The 24,077-nt window shown below is 40.6% G+C and overlaps 2 protein-coding genes across 3 annotated transcripts in view; both read left to right on the top strand.

Moving 5' to 3' along the window:
- Positions 1-836: 836 nt before the first annotated feature.
- LOC117805044 (sodium- and chloride-dependent GABA transporter 2-like) lies at positions 837-12,229 on the top strand. Its single transcript, XM_034673609.1, has 15 exons — positions 837-1,125; positions 1,422-1,613; positions 3,902-4,036; positions 4,220-4,360; positions 4,451-4,538; positions 4,640-4,772; positions 4,916-5,050; positions 7,732-7,835; positions 7,975-8,099; positions 8,210-8,322; positions 8,484-8,621; positions 9,951-10,053; positions 10,222-10,322; positions 10,426-10,596; positions 11,303-12,229. The coding sequence occupies exons 1-15, from the start codon at positions 1,119-1,121 to the stop codon at positions 11,450-11,452; spliced, it is 1,836 nt and encodes a 611-aa protein (XP_034529500.1). The 5' UTR covers positions 837-1,118; the 3' UTR covers positions 11,453-12,229.
- Positions 12,230-14,147: 1,918 nt separating this feature from the next.
- LOC117805042 (ubiquitin carboxyl-terminal hydrolase 15-like) overlaps positions 14,148-24,077 on the top strand; it is a 31,912-nt gene continuing 21,982 nt past the window's right edge. For both annotated transcript variants that reach the window (XM_034673606.1, XM_034673605.1), the window contains exons 1-4: positions 14,148-14,300; positions 14,968-15,095; positions 15,795-15,925; positions 21,956-22,082. In XM_034673606.1, the coding sequence (XP_034529497.1) occupies positions 14,212-14,300; positions 14,968-15,095; positions 15,795-15,925; positions 21,956-22,082 (475 nt within the window). In that variant the 5' untranslated portion in view covers positions 14,148-14,211. The remainder of the gene's footprint in view (positions 14,301-14,967; positions 15,096-15,794; positions 15,926-21,955; positions 22,083-24,077) is intronic.

Here is a 24,077-nt window from a genome sequence, read left to right as displayed (position 1 = left end):
TCTAATTATACAAGGAGAGAAGAGAGTCGGGGGTGTGTGTGCTGATGTCCGTCTCTTACTCAGCTGAGTCAAATCCGGAGTGAACTGACCTCAGCTGCTTTTGTGACTCACCTCTGTCAGCGTCCCGACCGCAGGAGGTAGAAATATTTAATCACAGGGGGTTCAGGACATTTACAAAATGAACTGTAATAATTGATTACGTAACATCTGTTCTGTTGTCATTTACCATTACATCTTCATTACCACCTGCTTGATGTGTGGACTGAGTGGAGCTTTAGTTTAGATTAGATTAGATTAGATTAGATTAGAATTGTATTTGTCCACAATGTGGAAAATTGCCTTTGGCTTTACACAGACAAACAGACAATACAACATTTGTAGACAAGAACAGAGAGAGCGCTTGGGGTTCTTCCTATATGGGGATGGCCAGCAGAATTCCTTAAAGGAGCCGATATAAAATCTAAAACATTTGAACGTTTGATTTGGTAACTGTTGCAAAAAGCTCTCACAATCATCTCTGTATCAGTCTACTCTGTAGCTGTATGGTCATGTTAAACCAGACATACCTGATGCAGATGTATGGTTGTAACTCTGACGCTGTATTTTGCATGAGATGGCAGATTTGTCAGTGCTTACACCACCAACAGTGTCTGTCACAGCCCTTACATCATGTGAACATCATTTCAGGACCTGCATCTTCCAGCTAAAAGCTGAAGTTGAAACATGTTCCTAACTGGAAGATTAACCACATACATAAATGTAGGATGAACTGCATTACATAAAGGGAATAAGTGTAACCCTAAATCTGTTATCAGGGAACTACTAGCTCTAACAGCTCATGCTTTCTGCAGGAATCCTGCAAAATCAAAGTAAACATTTTAATGTTTTATTTCATATTCATGACACGCTTGAGTTGAGTCAGGACAGGTGATGTACTTTGCTCTGATGGGGCGGACAGACCCAGGGAGAGAAATTGGAGGCTGGCCCTAAGTTTAGCTTTACAAACCCCCCGCCCCTCACTCCAGTCACTTAAATACTAAAACTTGAGCATTAAGTGAGAAATCTCCAGAGACAGCCTTGAGACGAGAATTATAGACAGAAGATCAAGTGACCCTGCAATGAAAGGTAAGCTTGAACTGGTTGTTTGGAGATGTGCAATTCAGATGCATTCAAGTCTAAAGTTGCAGTTTTATATTTTAAGTTTAATGTTAAATTTTAGTTTTAAGAAAGAATGAGGATTTCATTGCACCTAGCTGGTGTGGATACAGTGAATAATGCACACAAGGAATACTGAGAGTGCACAGTTTTCTATTTTCTATTTTTAATATTTTTTTTTACAAAATGAACATTGTTGCATCCATTCAACCAACCCCATCTGCTCCTGTTACCTACCTTCTGCCTCCTCTCTTCATTTTTTGCAGGAGACACTGCAAAAGCAGGCCTCCCGAATGGCACCAAACCAGCCACGGACCTGCTGCCCGCCCCGGAGGAGAAGATGGAAGAGCGGGGCGAGTGGGGCAACAAAATCGAGTTCATTCTGTCAGTCGCAGGCTCCATCATCGGGCTGGGCAACATGTGGCGCTTCCCTTACCTCTGCTACAAGAACGGAGGAGGTGAGTGGAGGATGGGGGAGGAGGTGAAGGATCTATGTGCTCACAAATGAGTGACAGCAATGACAGAGGGATCTAAACCTTGGAAACACTGATTTGCATGAGTAGTGTATACTTAAAAAAAGTGATCTTTTTTTAGTGCGTTCATGCATTCAGCCATAGTTTGTTTATATGCACTGAATTAAACCAGATCACACATTAGGATGATTTTACATGAAGTTAAGGTGTTTTTCAGACTCTTTAATTTAGGTAATAAAAGATCAGATACATTTAGGCACACTTTTCAACACTTACTTTTGGGGCATGCTTGTGTAGCTGCTAAATTGGACGCCCCTCTTCCTCCCTCTGCGGGGCGGCGGGGTCAGGGTTCGAGGCTGAGCGGGGTCAGGCAGCTGTTGTTGCTCCTCGCTCACAGCAGCTGTCCCGGCGGAGAGGCGGATATCTGAGTGAGTCAAACATCCTCGGCCACCCGATGGGATGACAACATAGAGAGGCTGAAAGACGGTGACAGAGTCTAAATGTCCAAAACTTAAAAAAAAAAAAATAATCAAAGGAATTGCCTTTTACACCTTTCTCACTCACATCACAGTCGGTAAAATAAACCACTCTTGTAAATGAAATAATATATATTTAACATTTGACATGCCTCCTCAGTTTTGCATGATTTAAAATCTAAATATTGTAAGACTACGGTGGCCCTGAAGGACAAAACAAATTCACAAAAGATGAAACACTTTTACAAAGTTGGAGACAAATTTACATTTTGGAAAACATTTTTACATTTTATAAAACTAAATGACATTAACAAAACACTTTTACCAAGAACAAAACAATTTAAAATTTAATAAAACAAATTTACAAAATAAAGAAAAAACATTTTTACAGGCGTAGAGATGCTTTTACCATTTCTGAAACACATTTACATTCATTTTTAACAGAAAGGGAATGTACCAAACACCGGAAGTGATCCGGAAGTGATAGAGTGATGGGTCATTTAGTTTGTTTGGATGGAGAGAAACCAAACGGAGCGACGTTACACAAAGTGTAGGAACCAACTTGGGTGCTTACCTGGTTGACCATTTGGTACTGGTACTCCGTTTGGTACCGGATCACCTCCGGTGTTTGGTACATTCCCTTTCTGTTAGAATGAATGTAAATTTGTTTCAGGAATGGTAAAAGTGTAAAATTGTCTCACTGCTTGTAAAAGTGGTTTTTTTAAATTTTGTTATTTTAAGTGTTTTGCTAATGTAATTGTTTATAAAATGTAAAAATGTTTTCCAAAATGTGAATTTGTCTCCAACTTTGTAAAAGTGTTTCATCTTTTCTAAATTTGTTTTGTCCTTCAGGGCCACCGTATAAGACAAATGAAAGCAGCTTATTTAGTTGTCGGCAGGAAAGCTGACTGCCAGTTTGTCCCTCTTGAGTTTCCGTCGTTACACAGTTTTAAGCTTTTCTCTAAATGTTTCCCTGAAAGTCCAAAGAAGAGCTAGTCAGATGGATTTAAAACTCTTAATGTGTCTTTGAATGTCACGTAATTATGATATCTACCACTTAATAAATGCATGGACAGGTTTCCACCAATAAAAAGACACCTTTAGATATGATAGCAGTATTCAAGACTAAGACTGTAGCTGGACAGATATGGTGTCCAACACTGCAAAAACTCCCTTCTTACCAAGTTTAGACTTTTTGAGTCAAAATACTTTATTGCACTTGATTTGAGGCACAGTCACTGGCAAGATAATATCATTATAGTAAGACAAAAGATACATCTTATCTCAATAAACTGAAGTAATTTTTCGCTCATTACATGTATTCAGGCCTTTTTTTGCTTGTTATATCTTGAAATAAGATGTTTAATCTGGTTTATGAGATAATTTGACTCACAATGCACTTGTTAAGATTATAATTTTTGCAGTACCTTCTCTTCAGAATCAGAAGAATCAGAATCAGCTTTATTCGCCAAGTATGCTTGAACACACAAGGAATTTGACTTTAGTAAACTGTGCTCTCTTTGTACAAGGCATAAGAATAGGAATAAGAATAAGAACTACAATAAAAAATAAAATAAAAATATAATAACAATAACCTTAGCTATAAATACAAAGAAACAACAAATAGGCATGACTAATATGTACAGGCTAAAATAATATGATAAAGTGCAGTGGTGAGTTGCAGAGGTAGTTTTACATTATAAAATAGAAAGTTAAATAGTAGTTAAAATAGTAGTTTCTGTGGTATCAAGTGTCAATAATCTCAAACCAGGGATCAATTTCTCATCTTCAACTTAGGTGCATTCCTTATCCCCTACCTGATCTTCCTGTTCACCTGTGGCGTTCCGGTCTTTTTCCTGGAGACGGCATTGGGACAGTACACCAGTGAAGGAGGCATTACCTGCTGGAGGAAGATCAGTCCTTTGTTTGAAGGTGGGTAGGTGGGAATTCTGTGTCACCTTTGGGAAATGCCACTTTGGGATCCCTTTCAAAGATCAGTGTTTGACATTCTTACAGACCTATATGATAAAAAAATATCCTTATATTCAAAAGAGTTTATTAAATAAGCAGGTTGATTATTTCTAATTGACATGTCCTCTAATTTAACGTCTCCAGGTCTTGGCTATGGCACCCAGGTGATAGTGACTCTGCTGAACTTCTACTACATCATCGTTCTTGCCTGGGGGATTTTCTATTTGTCTTTTTCCTTCTCCTGGGACCTGGCCTGGTCATCTTGCAACAACACATGGAACACAGGTAAACAAAAGTGTTTTTACATTCAGTTCATAAAAAGTTTCCCCAGATTTTTAACAGCGCCTTTATTAAATGTTGCTTCTTCACCTCCAGAAAACTGTCTGGAGTTCCATCGGAGAAACACGTCAATCAACCAAACAATTAACCTGAATTCCACCTCTCCTGTCATGGAGTTCTGGGAGTGAGTCTTTCAAACCTCCTAACTCCTCTTTTGGATACATAACTGTCATTGAAATGGATGTAATGCCTCTCTTTCTCTGTTTTTCTTCCCTATCCCTGCAGGAGAAGGGCGCTGAGGATTTCCCCAGGCATTGACCACATGGGCTCTCTGAACTGGGACCTCGCTCTGTGTCTGTTCATCGCCTGGGTCATGTGCTACTTCTGCATCTGGAAGGGGACGAAATCCACAGGAAAGGTGGGTGAGAGGGACCTCTGTGAAGATGACAGGTCACCCTCTTTTATCTGTTTGTTTTTCTTTGACCATATAGGATGACATCTGGTATTTATTTCTCCTCTTGTTTGTGTATTTAACATCTGTGCGTGTGTGCGTCTACATAGGTGGTCTACTTCACAGCGACCTTCCCTTATTTGATGCTGATTGTGCTGTTGATCAGAGGGCTCACCCTGCCTGGTGCTGCCATTGGAATCAAGTTTTACCTTTACCCAGACTTGGGACGACTGGCAGACCCACAGGTACCACAACGCCGTACAAACCTCATAAGCTAAAACTGTTCACCTTCAAGCAGTTCAATCAAAAGCATGAGGGCCTTTTGAAGACTTTGTGTCATGGTCCCGTGGGCGAGGGGCTCACCAGGCGCAGGTATCCCATGGTTTTCTACTGGGGGGTCTAGTTTCTGCTGGGTCCATCTGCTCTCCATTAAAGAGACAGGGACTGCAGGGATCATATGCAGGGCCAGGACACCACTGAGACTGCAAACATGAGCTGTACCAGGACTAATCCACAGACAGTCAACCAAACTGGCATTTTTTGCTGTGTTTGCAGAAGCTGATTTCAGCAGACTCCTTGTCCCTTTCGTGTATTTACAGCCTCTTTTTTTTGGCTTGTCACTATTGTTTATCTGGTTATGTAATCCGTCACAGATCATGCGCTCTGTGTTTTTCGGAAGTTTGGTCTATAAATTAGTGTTTAGAAATGTCTAATGATCAACTTTTAACAGTACACCAGTGTGTAACTACATAAGTCACTGATTGTGCTAACTATTTTCCCAGCATGTGGATTCGTCTTGGATTGTTTAAACACAACATGCTTTGTTTGTGTTTTTAATCAGTATGCACGCACACTATATTGGCTACATGTAAAGTAGCATAACTCTTTCAGATATATGCAATGTATTCTTGCTCTAATGAAAAGGACAAGACTGCATAATCTATTACATGGCCCCGAATGTCCCCCAACACCCAAGCATGTTGATTGAAGTGCAGCGAGAGCCAGGGAATCCCTGGGCTTATAGTGTAGGCACCTTCACTAGTGTTAGTCAGGTTAGGCATGTGACATCCCAGGGAGACTAATGCCTGGCACACATTACAGGATTCTTCAAACCGTCACACATTTAGAGACCACACACTTGATGATAACTAAAAAAAAACAGATCGCACAAGAGCTCTGTCTTCTGATCTTATAGTGTGTGGTGTGCACTACACAGCACACCACATACCAACCGATTCTTCAGCAGAGTATCAGGTTCTTCACGCTCAATATTCCAAATCTCGCGTAGTAAAATGTGACTTCAGTGTAAACAAACATGGTGGACGAACAGGAAGAAGCAATGATGATTGTTTTCAGCCTCTTACTTTCCGAAAACACACACAAAAAAGAAAAACGATTATGGAAAAAGTCATGCTGTTGCCACAAATCAACCAGTTGGATTTCCATTTCAGAGGTCCAAGAGACTTTGGTTTTCACTGGCGCCATGTTTTTGTTTGTCTTTACTTCCTCTTCCGTCAGTCAGCTGAGTCAGCTCACGTCTTGATTGGCTTTTTCTCTGATACACGTGACATTACATACTATGCGTGCTCGGCTCCTCTCGGAGCATCCCACACACGACAGGATTTCTAGTCGCAAATATTAAACATGTTCATTATTTACGATCTCTCCTTCTGAGGCCTTCCGAGTGGCTCCGACCAGACAAAATCCCTCTTAACACACCCCACCCCACAGGAAAATCAGACATGATGTCGTTTGCAAACATCAGACAATCGGGCCTTTGCTGGCTTTGATCGTAAGGGGGAGATCGGGACAAAAATCAGCCCGATTATCTTGAAGTGTGTACCCGCCTTTAACAGTAAACTCAACCAACAAACCCTTTAAGCTAGCTCTCACCTCCCACCGTACCCACTCACCTAAACAAAAAAGGAAAGAAGTTATAGCAATGAGGAGAGTATGAAGAGGGATGTTAGAAAGAGGACAGGGGATGCAGAGTAATCCAGTTTGGACTCTGACTTACCCCTGCTGGATTAGGCTGCACACTCTACCTTCTCCCTCATTTTCATGAGCAGTAAGAAGACGGGAGTGAATGAAAACAAAAATAAGAGTCTGTAAAGAGATACAAGGGAGGCAGATCCAGGGCAAGAAGCTTGTTATGGCTAGATCACTCCCATTTGGTTAGACTGTACGCTCTACCTCCCTCTACTCCTCTTCTTTAACCCTCCTGTTATGTTGCGGGTCAAATTGACCCTTTTAAGGTCTGTTTTAGGCAATATGTCTTCCAAACCAGCTAAATGCAGCATACAAATCTGAAGAGCATGTGAGAGAAGAGGAGTCGTGTTAATTTACTAACAACGCTTCATGAAAATAAAAAGATTCAAATTTTAAAGTAAAATAAAAACAATTATATGTCATGTAAAACTATTGTATTTATATTTCGGGCTTTCCAATGTACATTAAAAAGTTTTAACATGAATTTTAATGAAAAAGGAGTGAGTTATCCTCATTGAACAATGACCTGTGAGAATTAAAGAACACCAGTGGACCAAATCTTAATTTAAATGGTCAGTAATGGAGTTAAAAATTAGATTAAAAAAAATATGTATTTGGATTTTTTGGGGTTCTGACACTTTTGGATAATTGAATATGCCCCGGGTCAAATTAACCCAGGAACATTATTACTGCTCCAGAGAAACGAACATAACAGGAGGGTTAATGAGAGAAGAAAGAGAAAAGAGAGGGAAAATATGGAGAAGAGTTTGTTGAGAGATGCTAACCAGGAAAAGGGAAGCCTGTTTAGATTAGAGCTCACCCCTGACAGGTTAGGCTGTACGCTCTACCTCCCCCTGCTCCCCCATTTTCAGAAGAGAGTGAAGAGATCCTTCAGTGTCAGTGGTTTATTGTCTTTATGTTTCCTCTTCTGTATAAGGTGTGGATGGATGCTGGTACCCAGATCTTCTTCTCCTACGCCATCTGTTTGGGGTCACTTACTGCTCTGGGAAGCTACAACAGATACAACAACAACTGCTACAGGTCGGAAAGTCATCTGCATACTAGTTGATAACATACTGCAGTCACCCATGTACCCATGTTACCCATGTAACTCTGAATAGAGGTTAGAGATCACTGAGTGCCAGATTTAAAAACGTTGTACTTCTGCTATCTGTTGCAGGGATTGCCTGTCGCTCTGTTGTCTGAACAGCGGCACCAGTTTTGTGGCTGGCTTTGCAATCTTCTCCATCCTGGGTTTCATGGCGTATGAGCAGAATGTTCCCATCTCAGAGGTGGCAGAATCTGGTGAGGCTTTCTTTAACTCCTTTAAATACTCAGAGAAAGAAAAATAATATGTAGTATACTTCCTGTCCTGCATTTATAAGACCAGTATGTTACTTGTCTTGTTGCTCTAGGTCCTGGTCTGGCCTTCATAGCTTACCCCCGTGCTGTATCTATGATGCCTTTCTCTCCTCTGTGGGCCGCTCTCTTCTTCATCATGATTGTTTTTCTTGGCCTTGACAGTCAAGTAAGTTTCTCATAACCTCAATTTTATTAACACACACAGTTTTCCACAATGATAGCTCCTTATGGAGGAATTTAATTTGGTCCTCAACATTTTTTTTATGATTTTTTTTGTTTACCTCTCTCCCTCTCTTTTCTTCACATCCCTTCTCTCCTTCCCTTCAGTTTGTGTGCGTGGAGAGTCTCGTGACGGCGATAGTTGACATGTACCCTGCTGTGTTCCGACGTAAAAATCGCAGGGAGCTCTTCCTCTTAGGTGTCAGTCTCGTCTCCTTCTTTATGGGCCTCATCATGCTGATGGAGGTAGGTGTCACACTCGGGGACCACACACACTACACAAACACAAACACACAGACAATCTGAAAGCAAGTTTTAAGTGAAGGCCTTAAATATTACTACCTTGGACATTTCTACAGAGTAATTAGCTAAAAGGATCCACATGAGTACAGTCTGAACAGGTTTTAGGGGTTGCTTCTGGTAGTTTTGATGCTTTTCTCTATTGAAATGCAACATCATGGTTGACATGGTTTCACCCCTGCACAGCTGGAAACATAAATGCCCTGCAGAGGTGTCAACAAGTCAGCATTTTGTAAGTCCTGGCAACACAAGAGGTGTAATACGGGATGTCTCGGATAAGTATCAGGTGGTGCTAAGCCAGGGTCTTCATGCACACCTGGAGTCCCTAGTGCCAGGCTTCAGGATTTCAAGTGTGTATTATAAGCGAGTCAATCCTGTTTTTTTAACCCTCCTGTTATGTTTGTTTCTCAGGAACAGCATGTTCCTGGGTCAATTTGACCAAGGGCATATTTAATTATTCAAAAGTGTCAGAACCCCAAAAATCCCAATAAACATTTCCTCATTATTAACTCCATTACTAACCATTTAAATCAATATTTGGTGCAATGGTGTTCTTTAATCCTCACAAATCATGCTTCAATGAGGATATCTCACTCGTTTTGTGTTAAAATTATTGTTAAAACTTTTTTAAATATACAGTACATTGGAAAGACCTAAATATAAATACAATAGTTTTACATGGCATAGATTTTGTTTAATTTTATTTAGAATTTTGGATTATTATTTTTTTATAAAGTGATGTTGATAAATTAACAGGAGACACCTCTTCTGTCACATGCTGCCCAGATTTTTAGGCTGTTTTTAGCTGTTTTGGAAGACAGATATTGCCTAAAATGTGAAATGGACAATTTGGTTTTTATATGTTGATTTCACCTATTAAGCCAAGCAGAGACGTTTCATACCGAAAAAAATACTTTCAACATTTTTTTAATGTATTTTTGAACTTTAAAAAGGGTCAATTTGACCCACAACATAACAGGAGGGTTAAATACTAGAATCAAGTATGTCATAGAGAAAAAAGCCCCATTAATAAAACTGAGACATGAATATTTGCAGCTAAGATTTTAATAACAGTGGAAATTCCGCAACGTTTCTTTCAGAGCTGACAAGTCACACATCAGGTTTTAATTACTACATCCAAATCTGAAAATGTTTAACATGAATGAGTCATTCAATGTGCTCTTTGGTTCGTGGACTTGGTAGATTTTTAACACTCAAAGTTGATTTTCCTTTGCTGTAACTATGACTCAGTGCTTTCTCTCTTTCTCTTCATAGGGGGGCATGTATGTCTTCCAGCTCTTTGATTACTACGCAGCTAGTGGCATGTGTCTTCTCTTCATGGCCATCTTTGAGACTGTCTGCATTGCATGGGTCTACGGTAAGATGTCCTCGAACGCAACAGACTTTTGTTCACTAAGAGAAAGAGAATAAACTCAATGATTCCTAATGTCGGCAGATGTAACCTCAATCACAGGCAGACGTTCCTGTTCCTGCAGCTGTATTTTTCATACAGCATGGTGAGAGATATTTTCCTTTATTCTTCCAGGTGCTGATCGCTTTTATGATAACATCGAGGACATGATTGGCTACCGACCAGGACCCTACATCAAGTACTGTTGGTTGTTCCTTACCCCAGCCACGTGCATTGTAAGTATCAACAATCTAATTAAGAAGAATAAGGTCTTCCAACTACAACAAAAGATGATTCATTCTTTACACTAAAATATTTGCACTCTACTCGTGTCTGCAGGGTACATTTGCCTTCTCCCTCATCAAATACACTCCTCTAAAGTACAACAATGAGTATGTGTACCCATGGTGGGGCTACGCTATTGGCTGGCTGCTTGCTCTCTCCTCCATGATCTGCATCCCGCTGTGGATGGTGTACAAGCTCAGCACCACCCAGGGGACTCTTAAAGAGGTAAATGATGAGCTTTCTAGCGTTTTTGGAGTTTGACCTTAAGTTAGCAGTCCTGTGTCCTAGACCCATCTTGACTTGAACATGACCCCTTAGTAGGGTTGCAAAGGGGTGGAAAATTTCAGGGAAATTTCCATGGGAAGTTAAGCTGGGGAATTTTGGAAACATCCCAAATTGGAAACTTACCATGGGAGTTATGGGAATTTATGGGAATTGAGGGTAATTTAATGGAAAGGTATCCTATCCAAGCATAAATATTAGTTTTTTTATAAGCAGACATCCATCTAAAATAATACAATTAAAACAGATTTATTTGTAAGTAGAACTTTATCAAGTGTTAAATATGTTATTGAACAATCAATTATTTCATTGAAGAAGAAAACCATGAATGTTGAGTTAAATATTACTCATCCCTCCGGCCCAACCCATTAAAAAATTAACAAAAATACAATCCCAACAAAGTCCCATTCAAAATGTTAAATGAAAAGAGCCACTCTCCCTCCAAAAAAGTCCCATTCAACATGCACATAAAAAAGCATCTTCTTGCATGGAATGCCAACCTTCAATTTATTAAATTCCTGGTTTATTCCCGTTAATTCCCATGGAAAGTTTCCAACTTTGTAATTTCCCGGAATTTTGCAACCCTACCCCTTAGAGAGTAAAATCAATTATGATGGTAAAAATGAAAGCCTGCTCTCTCTGTCCACAGCGCCTCCAGCTGCTCACCACACCCTCAGACAGCTTACCCAAGACCAAGAGGGAGCAGGAGAGGTTACTGGCCATCTTTGCTCCTGAGGGGGAGCCCACTCCGAATAAAAACGGCTACTTCCCGGTCTCAGAGAGAGACTCCAACTTATGAAGCCCCAAAGATGATTTGTAAAGTAAAGACTTGGGGTTTTGATCCAATCTTTGAGTTGCCCCATCACAAAGACAGCAGGAAAAGATACAAAGGTGTCACATTATCTACTTTAATATGGTTATGGGGAACTCAGGAGACAAAGGGTCCACAGTGTGTTTGGTTTTGCAGTGTAAACATTTCAGGGATGGTAGTGAAGTGATAAAAGGGGAATATAGTGTTAAAACAAATGTTGTAGTTTGCATAATAAGGAAGCATTTGGTGCAGATTCATCACCTTGACAACAAGAGGATACTAGATTGAAAACTGAGTTACATCTAAATAACCTTCAAAGTCTCTCTGTGTTTCTGTTATCACTTTATGGCTACATAGTCATAGTTGTATCATATATTGTACCTTCTTTACCGATAAAGGGATTTTCCCTAATATTATTGTCAATAATAAAATAAAATGTTTTATTTTTTATCAATGAACTGAAATAATATGGCATGTCAGTGACATTTCTAATACTGTAGCGCTGCAATAACAGTAGGATTAACATGGCATATACATCGTAGTTTCACATTGGAAACTGTAACAAAATGTGACTGTACAGAAAAATGTGAATCTTGTAAATGTGTTTTTAAATAAACATGCAAAATTTCATGCAGGCTTAAAATATTCTACTGGTGCTAAACAATGATGTATTACTGTAATTTCACTGTAATAGTCTGATGAAAGGATGTCAATGCATTGTGGGAAATGAAGGGCTTTGTGTGACTAAAAGTTTGTACATATCAACCTCTGGAGCTTTAATTTCTTTTTTTTTTTTTTACAAGTAATCATGAAAAATACTCTATCTATTTAGTCATTTATGCTCTACACATTTTTTTGTCATGCTGATAAAGTACAAGAGGTATTGACTTTACAAAACCTTGCATAATGTGACTCAGGGGCGTCACCAGGAATTCTGAGCCCCCTGAAAAGATATCTTAGTGGGCCCCATCACCACAGCCAATCCTAAAAAAAATAACATTGCTGCTATAATACTGGTTTAATGCATTAAACAAAAATATATGCTTAAAACTATCCTGGTTAACTGATTCAAAACTAAGCTACATATCAATATTATTTATTTTACAGTTTCTCCAAATGTAACTACACAATATTGACCTCTGTAAACAAGATTATTTGAAGCCAAGTGACTTGTTGAATAACAACAAGGGGGCATTATTTGATATAATCTAACTTCATGAAGTCAAATCAAACTCTAAAAACCTACAGTTTACTTTCAAACCTATTCAGCCACACTTGATGCTGGGAAAATATGACAATTCCCCACTTTAGGCATGAGACGCTCATCTCATGGAGCCGAGACCCCCCTTTTTTCCAGAAAGGAATTCTGAATGTATGTTTATTTATTCAGACAATTTTAGTTATCTTATTGCAGTTATAACAAAACAAAACTGGAAAAGTGTTGCCGGGGAGAGGGATGTCTTGGTCAATTTGCTTGGACTGCAACCCCTGCGACCCGACCCCGGATAAGCGGAAAAAAATTTATGGATGGATGGACAAAACAAAAGAAAAGAAAAGCGTATTAGAAAACACACTTTATTTCAGGCTAAGACCTTTTTATTTGCCACTGCCTTACTATTTTAGCTTATTTTAACTCCCTTTAAATGCACATTTTAACGTAATTTTTTTTTGTAATCTTTTCTGTTTTATTATATTTGTAATTTTAATTGTGTTATTTTATGCTTGTCAATGTTACCAATGCTTTTAATCTTTTAATGTAAAGCACATTGAGTTGCCCTCGTGTATGAAATGCGCCATACAAATAAAGCTGCCTTGCCTTGCCCATTAAGGGCCCCCCTCCCCACTTGGGCCCTAGGTAGTCAGTCCCACTTTTCCCCCCATTACGACGCCCTTGATGTGCCTATATGCAATATAAATTGTGTGTAGCATCACAACAAACCTCTCTTAGGCTATATTCCCCAGCCAGCTCCATTGAAATTAAATGTTATAATTAGTCACAGCTCAACATTTATTTTACCCCTGTCGTATCTTGACCGCCCGTGATGTGTAGATGCAGAAGAAATCTTCGTGACACTGGCTTGCATGCATAGTAATATGTTTATTACAAGAATCAAAACCAGTATTGAACAAGCACCGCGGAATGCTTGGGACAACAGCTCTGCAAATCTGCTGACTACCAGAATGCTGTTGACCAAGATCTTTTATAGGTCTGCGAGCCAGTGACATAGCCTACTAGAGAGCCCAAACTTATCTCTAGTTATTTAATGTACTCTCCTTTGCTCTGCTGGCCTAAGGGTCACAAATCTTGTCCATGCAAGTCACTAAACTGGAAGGGGGCCTCAATCTAATTTCCTTGAGAGTCTGGGACAACATAGGTTTCTCCTTGACTTGTTTTACATCAGTTAATTATTTCCGATCAGATACTTCACCCCCTCTTAAACAAACTGACATTTCTAACACACTGAGCTCATGCAGCATTTTGGGAAATGTCAAATGCTAGAAAGCACCTTGCTGAACAAAGAGGGGTCAAGCCGGTGAAGACCTGTTTTCAGTGGGCTGCAATTCCTTTCACCAAGTCTGAGCAGTAACAATGATGGAGCAGTTTTGAACCAGTTTTCTAGAATAGTTCTGGTGACATGCTTCTCCTGCAAGCCGGTGATTGGTTGAAACGGCAGCGTCACTCCCTGCGTGCCCTCGGTGACGCCCCACACTTTCCCAGCATGCAGCGGGGTGATGTCTGAGGAAAGATGGCGGAAGGAGGAGCGGCTGATCTGGATACCCAGAGAGGAGAGGTCGCGGCACTATTGAAAACACAGCTAAGAAAAGGAGACACATGGTAAGACATGAGCTGAACCCTTATCAAAGAGGCTGCGGGGCCGCTGGGTGGCTCTGCCGAGGCTGTCAACGCCACGGAGGAGAAGAAAGCCGAGGTGACGGGCCGTGTTGACAGTTAGCTCCGAGCTAGCTTAACGGGAGCCTGTCAGCTTCATGTGTGTCAGCCTGGGAGGCTAGCGGTGCTTCAGACACAGCTAGCCCACTGACCCCGCGTTTCCTTCACATGACATGTTGTCTTCTGGGTATTCTGTGCGCCACTTCCAAATTGGCACCCCACCCTTTCATCTGATGTCATAATCTCAATGAGGCTTGTTTCGGACCATTGATCTAGTTAGCGGGCTAATAGCTGCATGGCTAGCTCCAAGTAGTTCGCCAGTCAAGAGGCTCATCCGTCCACTTCTGCAGGGCGGAGTCGGTGAAGAAGCACCTGTCAAAATCACAGAGCCAGCTGGCCAAGCATTCAGCAACCTGAACTCAAGTGCTACTGTAGCAACTATCAATCTTTGTCATGTTAGCCTCCAGCATTCACCTGCCCGTTCAGCGTGTAGAAATGAATCCAAAAGCTCTGATTTACACCTTTAATGATCCTTTAATAATCGACACTGAATACCTTTGTGCAACTATGCTTTAGTACATCTGAAACAACAACTAACTTGACTCCTCTGCAGGTACCTGGTGGACAGTCACTGGTTCAAACAGTGGAAGAAGTATGTGGGATATGACAGCTGGGACAAGTACCAGATGGGAGACCAGAATGTCTACCCAGGACCAGTGGATAACTCTGGTCTGCTCAGAGGTAAGACTGATGATGCTTCACTTCTTACAACCTTAAAGCTGCTGTTGGTAGGAATGGGGTAAAAAATGCTACTTTTTTTCTGCTGGGTTTGAAGAAAAGGTCATAATGCCCATCGGTACTCATCAGAGTAATTTGAGACTATTGCGAAATCTCTGTTTTCCAATGCCTTTGAATCAATGTTATTATTCCCCTCGTTCCCGTTATGACGGACCAATCATAGCCAATCTCCAATCCTCTGTCCTGTTGGTTAAGGGGTGTCCCCTACTATGTCCTCCGATTGGTTATGAGTCCGGCACTATCATGACTGCACACGCCGATCTGTGTTGGGCCACTAAGAGGAAATCTGGTTGGGAGGGATAGTGTTGACATTTGAAGTCCCTCTCTCTGAACAGATGTTCACTCTGTGACTACCAACAGCAGCTTTAAGGACTATGTAATCAAAGTTCATCATGACACCACAGACACCTGAAAGCTTTACCATTCTGGAACAAAGAGTTCAGAGGAAAAGGTGAACAAAACCCATATATTGTTGTCCGACTCCATAGAGCGGCTTTTCGTGGGGTTCGTAGAAAGCTCTCCAGCATACCTTTTTTTCTTTGTTCCATGTGAGGCAGTCACTACACAGGGTGCTGCTTTCTCTCTCCACGTGTACACCTGCTTCTTTCTCACCCCTTCTTCCACCTGCTCTGTACACTCTAGATGGGGACGTGCTGGCCATCAAGGAGCACCTTATTGATGAGCTGGACTACATCCTGGTCCCGACAGAGGGCTGGAATAAGCTGGTCAGCTGGTATGGATTGACAGACTGTCAGGAGCCAATTGCACGCAAGGTAAGGCTTCGGTCGTGAGCGTGAGACTATGGCAGGATTTGGTGAAAGGAGAGTGTTCTGCTCAATGAGAAGCAAAGTTGGCTTGTTGTTGGTGGCTTTGCTGTAATGTAGCTTTGGTTCGGAGTGTGGCTTAGTGGAAAGAAGTTGAAGAATGAATGAGGGTTAATGAAGCCATTTGACTTCAGGAATGCAGCTTAGCTTTGAGATAAACTTTAAGTTCTTGAGCGGTGTTGTTGAGTACAAAATAGTAAATATTGCAGGCTTCTGTGTGACCACAAGAGGTGTTGTTGTGTGTCTTTTACAAGTTGACTTAAATGACAAGTTAGAAGTCAGGAACACAGACGCAGAGAACACATTGATCAGACACAGACATTTAATATTATAACCACTCAATATAATGAAGTGTGAGAGTTAGATGAGGTTGTTTTACATTCATTCTGTCCATATCTGCTGTAATATACATCAATGTAAACCATATTTTCACACACTTAATGGCTGAATGGCTTCACGCTTGGTTACTGTGGATTAGATAGTGGAATGCTTGATGATGGCGGCTACAGCTTAACAGTACCTAAAGTATCAGGTCCTCCCTTCAAATCTTGCGAGTCATGGCATCATGGCTGCTAGAAGAGGTTCTCCTCTCATTCTCTCACTAGTTCTCTGCCCCCCCTCCCGACGACCCTCCCATTTTGCCATGTATGTCGCGGGACATATCGGGTGGCCGCGGGGTTTCTATTTTCAGGCAACGTTCTGGATGACTGAAAAGCTACATGGAGCGACCTGCGGGACACAACATGCAGGAGGTTCATTATAAGCTTTTACTCTTCTTTTTAAAATGCCTGTTTTTTCTTCTTCTGGGGTTTTAAAGCATAGAGATCTAAGAGGACTGTGGTCACAGGTTGTTTTTCTTCCCGTTGTCCTCCTCTGGCACGAGTGGCGACGCAAGCGGAGTGTTCCTGCGTGTCCTTGTTTTTTGAAGTGGAGGAATGCCGGCTGAGGTCACACTTAGAGACGCAGTGTAGGAGCTTCTGAGAGGAGTGCGAGAGGCAAAACCAGTATGGGAGGAGGAAGAGGAAGGGGGGGTAGTAGAGGTGGGGGGTATTATAGTTTTGGCTCGGCTCTGATCTGAGAAATTCTGTCAGAGTTTGGCGAAGAGTTGGACTTTTGCTCTGAGTTTACAAACACATGGGTGATGTGCTTGGAGGTAGCGTGCACCCATTTGGGTACGGGGGTAGAGAAGGGGGGACGCCGTGTGTGTGCATGACTGTTGGAGGTTTGTGAAGTCGGTGTATAGCTGTGTGTGTTTCAGAGGGGCTCAGCTGTGAAATAAATAGGCCTGCTAGGACCCCTCAGCTGTTTCCACGAGGTGCTGCTAATTTAGGCTCTTCAGTCTGACTCCGCTCCTATCAGGACACCGCATGAGTGGCACAGCCAGCAGTCTGCACTTTGTTATCCATGAGACACAGAAGCCATTACATGCTTTGAGTTTACCCGATCAGAATCATCAGAATGATGTCACATTATAGGAAGTCCTCCGTCCTCAGGCTGGTGCACAGACGAGCTCACCACTTTTTATTTCAAGAATAATAATCTGACTTTGTTTGAGAGTGATTTCTGGCTGTAGCATAAGGCTGTATTGTCATCTGACACAGTGACAGCAGAGATTAACCAGAGGGAGTCTTGGGTTTTGGATTAGCATGCACTTGTTGCTGTGTAATGCTTAGAAGTTTCATGCCTTGACTTTTCTACACCAGATATGACTTATTCTATGGAAGCATATATGTACCAAAATTAAAATGAAAAAGCAAGTTTTAAAATTAAATTGCATTAACAGGAATGCTTTTTAGCTTTCTAAATATGTGCACATTATTTGACTCATATATAAAATTAATATTAAATAATCCTATTTTTATTTTAGTTTTCATCTTCAACAATGCTAATTAAGTTACACAATTAAAATTAAAAAGAAAGTGAAATTTGTTTTTAATTTTCAATTAATGCTCCTTGTAAATAAGTATGATAATTCAAATAAAACAAAAATCGAAAATGAAATTGTATTAACAGAAATGCTTTTTAACTTTTTTATTTATGTGCACATTATTTGACTCATAGATAAAATTAACATTCAATAATCCTGTTTAAATTTAAATTTTCATCTTCAACAATGCTAATTATGTTACACAATTAAAATGAAAAAGAAAATTACATTTGCTTTTTAATTTTTCAAAAAATGCCCCGCCTAAATTAGTATCATAATTCAAATCAAAAAGCAAATTTGAAAATTAAAATGCATTAACAGAAATGCTTTTTAACTTTCTAAATATTTGCACATGATTTGACTCATAAATGAAATTAATATTCAATAATCATATCTGCAATTAAATTTTTATCTTCCACAGTGCTACTTATGTTACACAATTAAAATGAAAAAGACAATGAAATTTGCTTTTGTAATTTAAAATAAATGCCCCTCCTAAATTAGTATCATAATTCAAATCAAAAAGAAAATTTGAAAATTAAAATGCATTCACAGAAATGATTTCTAATTTTCAGAATGAATACGCATTTTTTTTTACTCCAAAATAACATTTTCCAGTTGGTTTTGAATATTGTGACAGATTTAGCGGGGCAGATTTGAAAATGAAAAAGCAATGTCCTTTCCGTTTTCATTTCAACAGTGTTACAAAATGTGCATGTTTACATGAAAGTTAAAATGAAAAAAGAAGGATTGCTTTTTCATTTTATTTTTGGGTAAAAAAATACGTATTCATTCTGAAACTTAAAAAGCATTTCTGTGAATGAATTTTAAATGTTCAAACTTTCTTTTTCATTTTAATTGTGTAACAGAATTAGCATTGTTGAAGATGAAAATAAAAATTATTGGATTATGATTATTGAATATAAATTTTATTTCTGAGTCAAATAATGCGTACATATTTAGAAAATGAGAAATAATTTCTGTTACTGCAATTTAATTTTCAAATTTTGCCTTTTCATTTTCATTTTGGTACATATATGCTTCCATATTATTCAATTTTAGAGCAAAGAAAAGCAAAAGTCTTCCAATTACGACCACGAGAAGACAGCTGTTGCTCAGCAGGTATAGAGCGAGTCATAAAACAGATCCATGCTTCAATCTCTTGACCCTCAAGTCTGCACGTTGATGTGTCCTCAGGTTAGAAACTGAACCCTGAATTTATTTAAGTGTCCATTGGGTGTGTGAGTATGTGAGTGAGATTAGAAACAGCCTCTGCCATCCATCAGCGTATAAAAGTGGGTGTGAATGGCATGAATGTGGTGTGCAGTGTAAAGCTCTGCGTGGTCACAAGGCTTCAGAGGAACTATGTGAGAGCAGTATGGATACCTTTTATAGCATTATTGTTAAAATGAGGTTTGCTTCATTAAAGCTAGCTTTGCCGAGTGTGAGATAATCTGCATTGTGTGGTTACTTAGTTTGATGTTTGGACAATGATAAGAAGAGCTAGGGGTCGATCAATGTTTTTTTTGGGCTGATACGATACAGAGTATGACTCGTTCATGAGACCAATAATCAACACTTCAATATTTGGAGTTCTTGTGGACCGTCTTTCTTTGTGCTCGTTGAGTGTAATACTGTCATGCTACACTTTTGGATGAGAGAGAGAGAGAGAGAGAGAGAGAGAGAGAAAGAGAGAAAGAGAGAAAGAGAGAGAGAGAGATAAAGAGAGAGATAGAGAGATAAAGAGAGATAAAGAGAGAGAGAGAGAGAGAGAGAAAGAGAGAGAGAGAGAGAGAGAGAGAGAAAGAGAGAGAGAGAAAGAGAGAAAGAGAGAAAGAGAGAGAGAGAGAGAGAAAGAGAGAAAGAGAGAAAGAGAGAAAGAGAGAGAGAGAGCGAGAGAGCGAGAGAGAGAGAGAGAGAGAGAGATTAAAGTGCGGCTGCAGTCGTTTTGTTAACTTACACAGAGCTTCTTTTATTTCATGCAAAATATTTTGAAAAGCCAACAGTTCTGGCACTTCAGCTGTGTTGCTATTAACAAGTAACTCAGCCAGTCATTGATTGAGACTGAGATTATGACCACCTATCACCTCTTATATTTTAATTACAAGAAGTAACACCACAGCCTTTCTTTCTTTTTTTCTTAGTATCTGTCTCAATTTAACCCAAATAAGTCCCTGTTGCACTGTCACCCACGTTATTTAATGATACAGCATCAGCTGTTGATCCATTCATAATGTTAAACCGCTCAGTCGCCACCATAGACTGTATGAATAATGGACGTAGTGTCTGTGATGTCACCCATCTGTTTCTGAAGCGCTGTTTTGAAGCCAATCGTCGGCGGGAACCATATTGGAAATGTTGAACTAGGGCTGGGCAATAATTCAATAACGATAATTATCGCGATGTAATTTTTCTCAATATAAATATAACAAATGTTAGATAAAAAATCTATATAAATAAACCTGTAATTGAACATCCAATCATGTCACGGGATGAGAGGGAGGTGGGGCTTAAAGACGTTCGGATCAGAATGTAAACACAGCTGAGACGAGCTACAGCGGCGCTGAAGAAAACTCAAAACCTAGCAGCTCAAAGCAGAGTCGTAAGTCTGACACTGTATTGACTCTGCGCTAACTTTTAACTTAATACACTTCTATAAATATACTTACAGGATGTGGGTAAAGGAAGAGCACAGAGACTTCTGCTTCTGCTGTGCATTTCTACCACGTTTAATGTCCGCCACGACCGTAGGACAACTGAACACTGAATAACCGTGATGCATTCACTACCCTGTGGGAAACAATAACTCCCTGCCTGTAACCCTGAGTAATCTTAAAGGGGAGAGCATAAACCCAAAACAATACTCCATCAACAAACACACAGAATATAATTTGATATATATTTGTTGTGAATTAAAATGTGATAATTCTTGATATTGACTGATATGAAATATTTAATCCTGATAACATCTTTTTCGCCCGGCTCTATGCTGAACTCAACCAAACTTAGTGCGACGTAAAGAGGCGGGCTTTGAGCCTCCTCGCCGACAGCTACAGTGTTCCTGCCTGTCAGTCAAGTCAGCTGTGCCTCTCATAATGGAAAACTCAGAATCTTAATATCTTCAAAATTACTATGTTATGAAAAAAATCACCCCCTGTACAGTGTGTGCCGATCGAGAAATGAGCTATCCAGACTAAACTTGTTTTTTGTACCAGGCTGTAAACATGTTTATTTCTGCTGTAAAGATCTGATGTTTTGAATTGGTTTGTATGTGGTTTCCGGTACTTCTGGAGCCAGCCTCAAGTGGACACTCAAGGAACTGCAGTTTTTAACACTTCCCCATTGGCTTCAATTCTTGTGGCCAGAGGTTGCTGATTGAGGTGTGTGAGGTGGGAATGAGAAACTGAGCAGGCTTTAAGAAAGAAGGAAAGTCCGAACACTGAATGTCCTTTAATGTCTTTTAATGTGAGTGCGTCCACTGGTGGTCTGTACTCTGCTGTGTCCTGATTACAACATGTTAAAGGATATTTGGTGTGCTGACTTTTCTTCTTTCTTGTAGTCTTGTTTGAGCGGGTTCCTCGAGCTTGCAGGATTTGTGATGTTTTCACAACTTCAGCGTGAAGGCTTGTGGTGTTTTTGACTTCATAACTACCTGCTGCCTTATCTTCAAAACTCAGCGCCGCCAACTCACCTGGAGACTTTCTTCCTGCTTCAGACTGCTCTCATCTCTGTGCACGTCAATGGCACCAAAGCTTCAGTGTTGATGATGTCCAGCCTATCAGATAGTGTTGTAGACGGGGCATCAGGCTAGACAGACCCAGAGGGAAAGACGGACGCAGGGGAGCCAAAGTAGCACACTTTTTAATTAGTTAATTTTTTCACCATTCAGTGATTAAAAAAACCCCCCCAACAACTTAATAATACTTCATGTGTATACACGTTGGAACTAATATCTATGTTATCCATGCATTTTTTCAATATATTGTACATGGATATTGCGTTATGTCTCAGCATGTGCTCCAGCTGATAACTCCCTGTGCTTTCTTTCTCAGGTGGTGGAGCAGGGTATGTTTGTGAAGCACTGCAAGGTGGAGGTGTACCTGACGGAACTGAAGCTCTGTGAAGACAGCAACATGGACAACGTGGTCACCAGACGCTTCAGCAAAGCAGACACAATAGGTATGACTCAGCCACTGCTGAAGAGGAGGTTATCATCACAACAGTTTTTATCTAAGCGACCTCCATGGAGTTCATAGTCGACTTGAATTCAGATTCAAATGCACGTTGTGTGGATTTAAAATAAGCCTCATTTCCTCTTTTACTTTGTTGGAGGCAACTTTGACACACTTTAAAAAACATGGAGGACCGCTCACATATGGACAGTTCTGACTGATTTTTAACATCACAATCTCCTGAACACACAGGCTACATGATTCCTTAAAACTGCCACTCACTTCACTTTTGTGGTAGTGGTTCCACAGATATGAGATCTCACAGAAACTGGCATGATCAAACGTGACACCAGAAGATCAACATAGTCAGCTGGCTGTCTTGGCGTGTGTTCCGTTTCACAGGAAGAAAAAAAAAAAAAGAAGGAATAGAAAATGAGTAAATGAAGCCATAAGCTGGCCTTCTTTTTCAGTGTTCAACTTGGCTTCGGGGTATGTTTGTATTTACGTTTGCTGCCATGTTTGTGTTGCTGTGGAAGAACACATCATCTGGCTGGTGATGCCTCCCAGTCTGCTCCTCTCATTGGTTGTTGTGGCTTTTTTTTGTCAGAGGTGGTCGGACCTGGGAGCGTTAATATCAAACATGCTTGATTTTTTTTTTTAAGCTATACTTTTGGGCATTTTTGCCTTTCATTGATAGGACTGCCGTAGAGAGACAGGAAATGTGGGGAGTAGAGAGCGGGGGAGGACATGCAGCAAATGGTTGCAGCCAGGAGTTGAACCTGACTCCTCTGCAACGAGGATCCTGTATTTGGGGCACTTAAGGCTGATTTATACTTCTGCTTCAAATCAACGGCGTAGCCCACGCCGGAGGTCCGCGTAGCTCCCATACCTACGAATGAGCTGATGTGCGCCTCCTCCAAAATGTAACTACGAGAATCGATTGGGACCACAAGCCCTGTGATTGGTCCGCTCAGCTGCTTGTATTTCCCGCATTCACAGCACTTCCGGGATCCCCGCTCATTGACCGCACATCAGCCATGTATTTCATCTCCTCCTCTCTATTCTTCATGTAATCATGTCTGTATTATAAACAGCAACATGTATCAGCTGTAGATTAACATAACACGCTCTGAATCGCTGTGGAAGTAAACAGAGATCGTAGAGGTGCCGGAAGCAGGTGACCGGCTATCAGAGAGACCACACTGCCCTCAAGTGTTTCGGCGGGGAATTGCTGCGTGACACGGACACATTGACGCACATGCTCATGTCCGTGTCAGCCTCTGCTGCGTAGGGGCGACGCAGAAGTATAATTCAGCCTTTAGACCGCAGACCACCAGCCCCCCAATATCAAACATGTTTGATATTTATGATTCAATGTCAGGGAGGCTCTGACACGTTTGGGAGCAGAAAAGTAGTCATATTGAAACCACACTTGAGTATTTGCACACTCAAGGATACGCACTAGTGTTGTAGTCAAGACCACATTAACCGAGACCAAGACATGTCCGAGACCAGAGTGCACCGAGACCAAGACAAGACCAAGACATTTAGGGATCGAGACCGAATCAAGACCAAGACCAAGGCAGGGCAAGACCGAGACAAGACCAAGACCATATATATCAATAAAAAGTCATCATGAGAGTAAACAAAATAAAAGACTTCTGTTTATTTTATTTAAGTTTGCTTTGAATACTATTGACAGCAACAAACAACGTTTGGTTTTGCCTTTGTTGCCTTTCTTTTGACTCCTTAAGTTTCGTTTTTTCTCTTATCACAGTAATGACAGGGACACAGAGTGCACCAGTGGTGGTCTCGACTGGTCTTGATATAAAATACGGAGTCCGCCCAGTCCGAGACCAAGACCGGTCTCGGGTACTACAACACTGATACACACACACTATCTCAAGAAATGATTCCATGTAGCTGTCATGTCATTCTTGAGTAGATGTATCATTTACAAGCAAACACAGTAATGATCTCACAAACCATGACTTGTTATTTA

The sequence above is a fragment of the Notolabrus celidotus genome, chromosome 21, assembly GCF_009762535.1.
Source record: "Notolabrus celidotus isolate fNotCel1 chromosome 21, fNotCel1.pri, whole genome shotgun sequence".
Taxonomy (NCBI): domain Eukaryota; kingdom Metazoa; phylum Chordata; class Actinopteri; order Labriformes; family Labridae; genus Notolabrus; species Notolabrus celidotus.
This window is presented reverse-complemented; position numbering and strand designations above follow the sequence as displayed.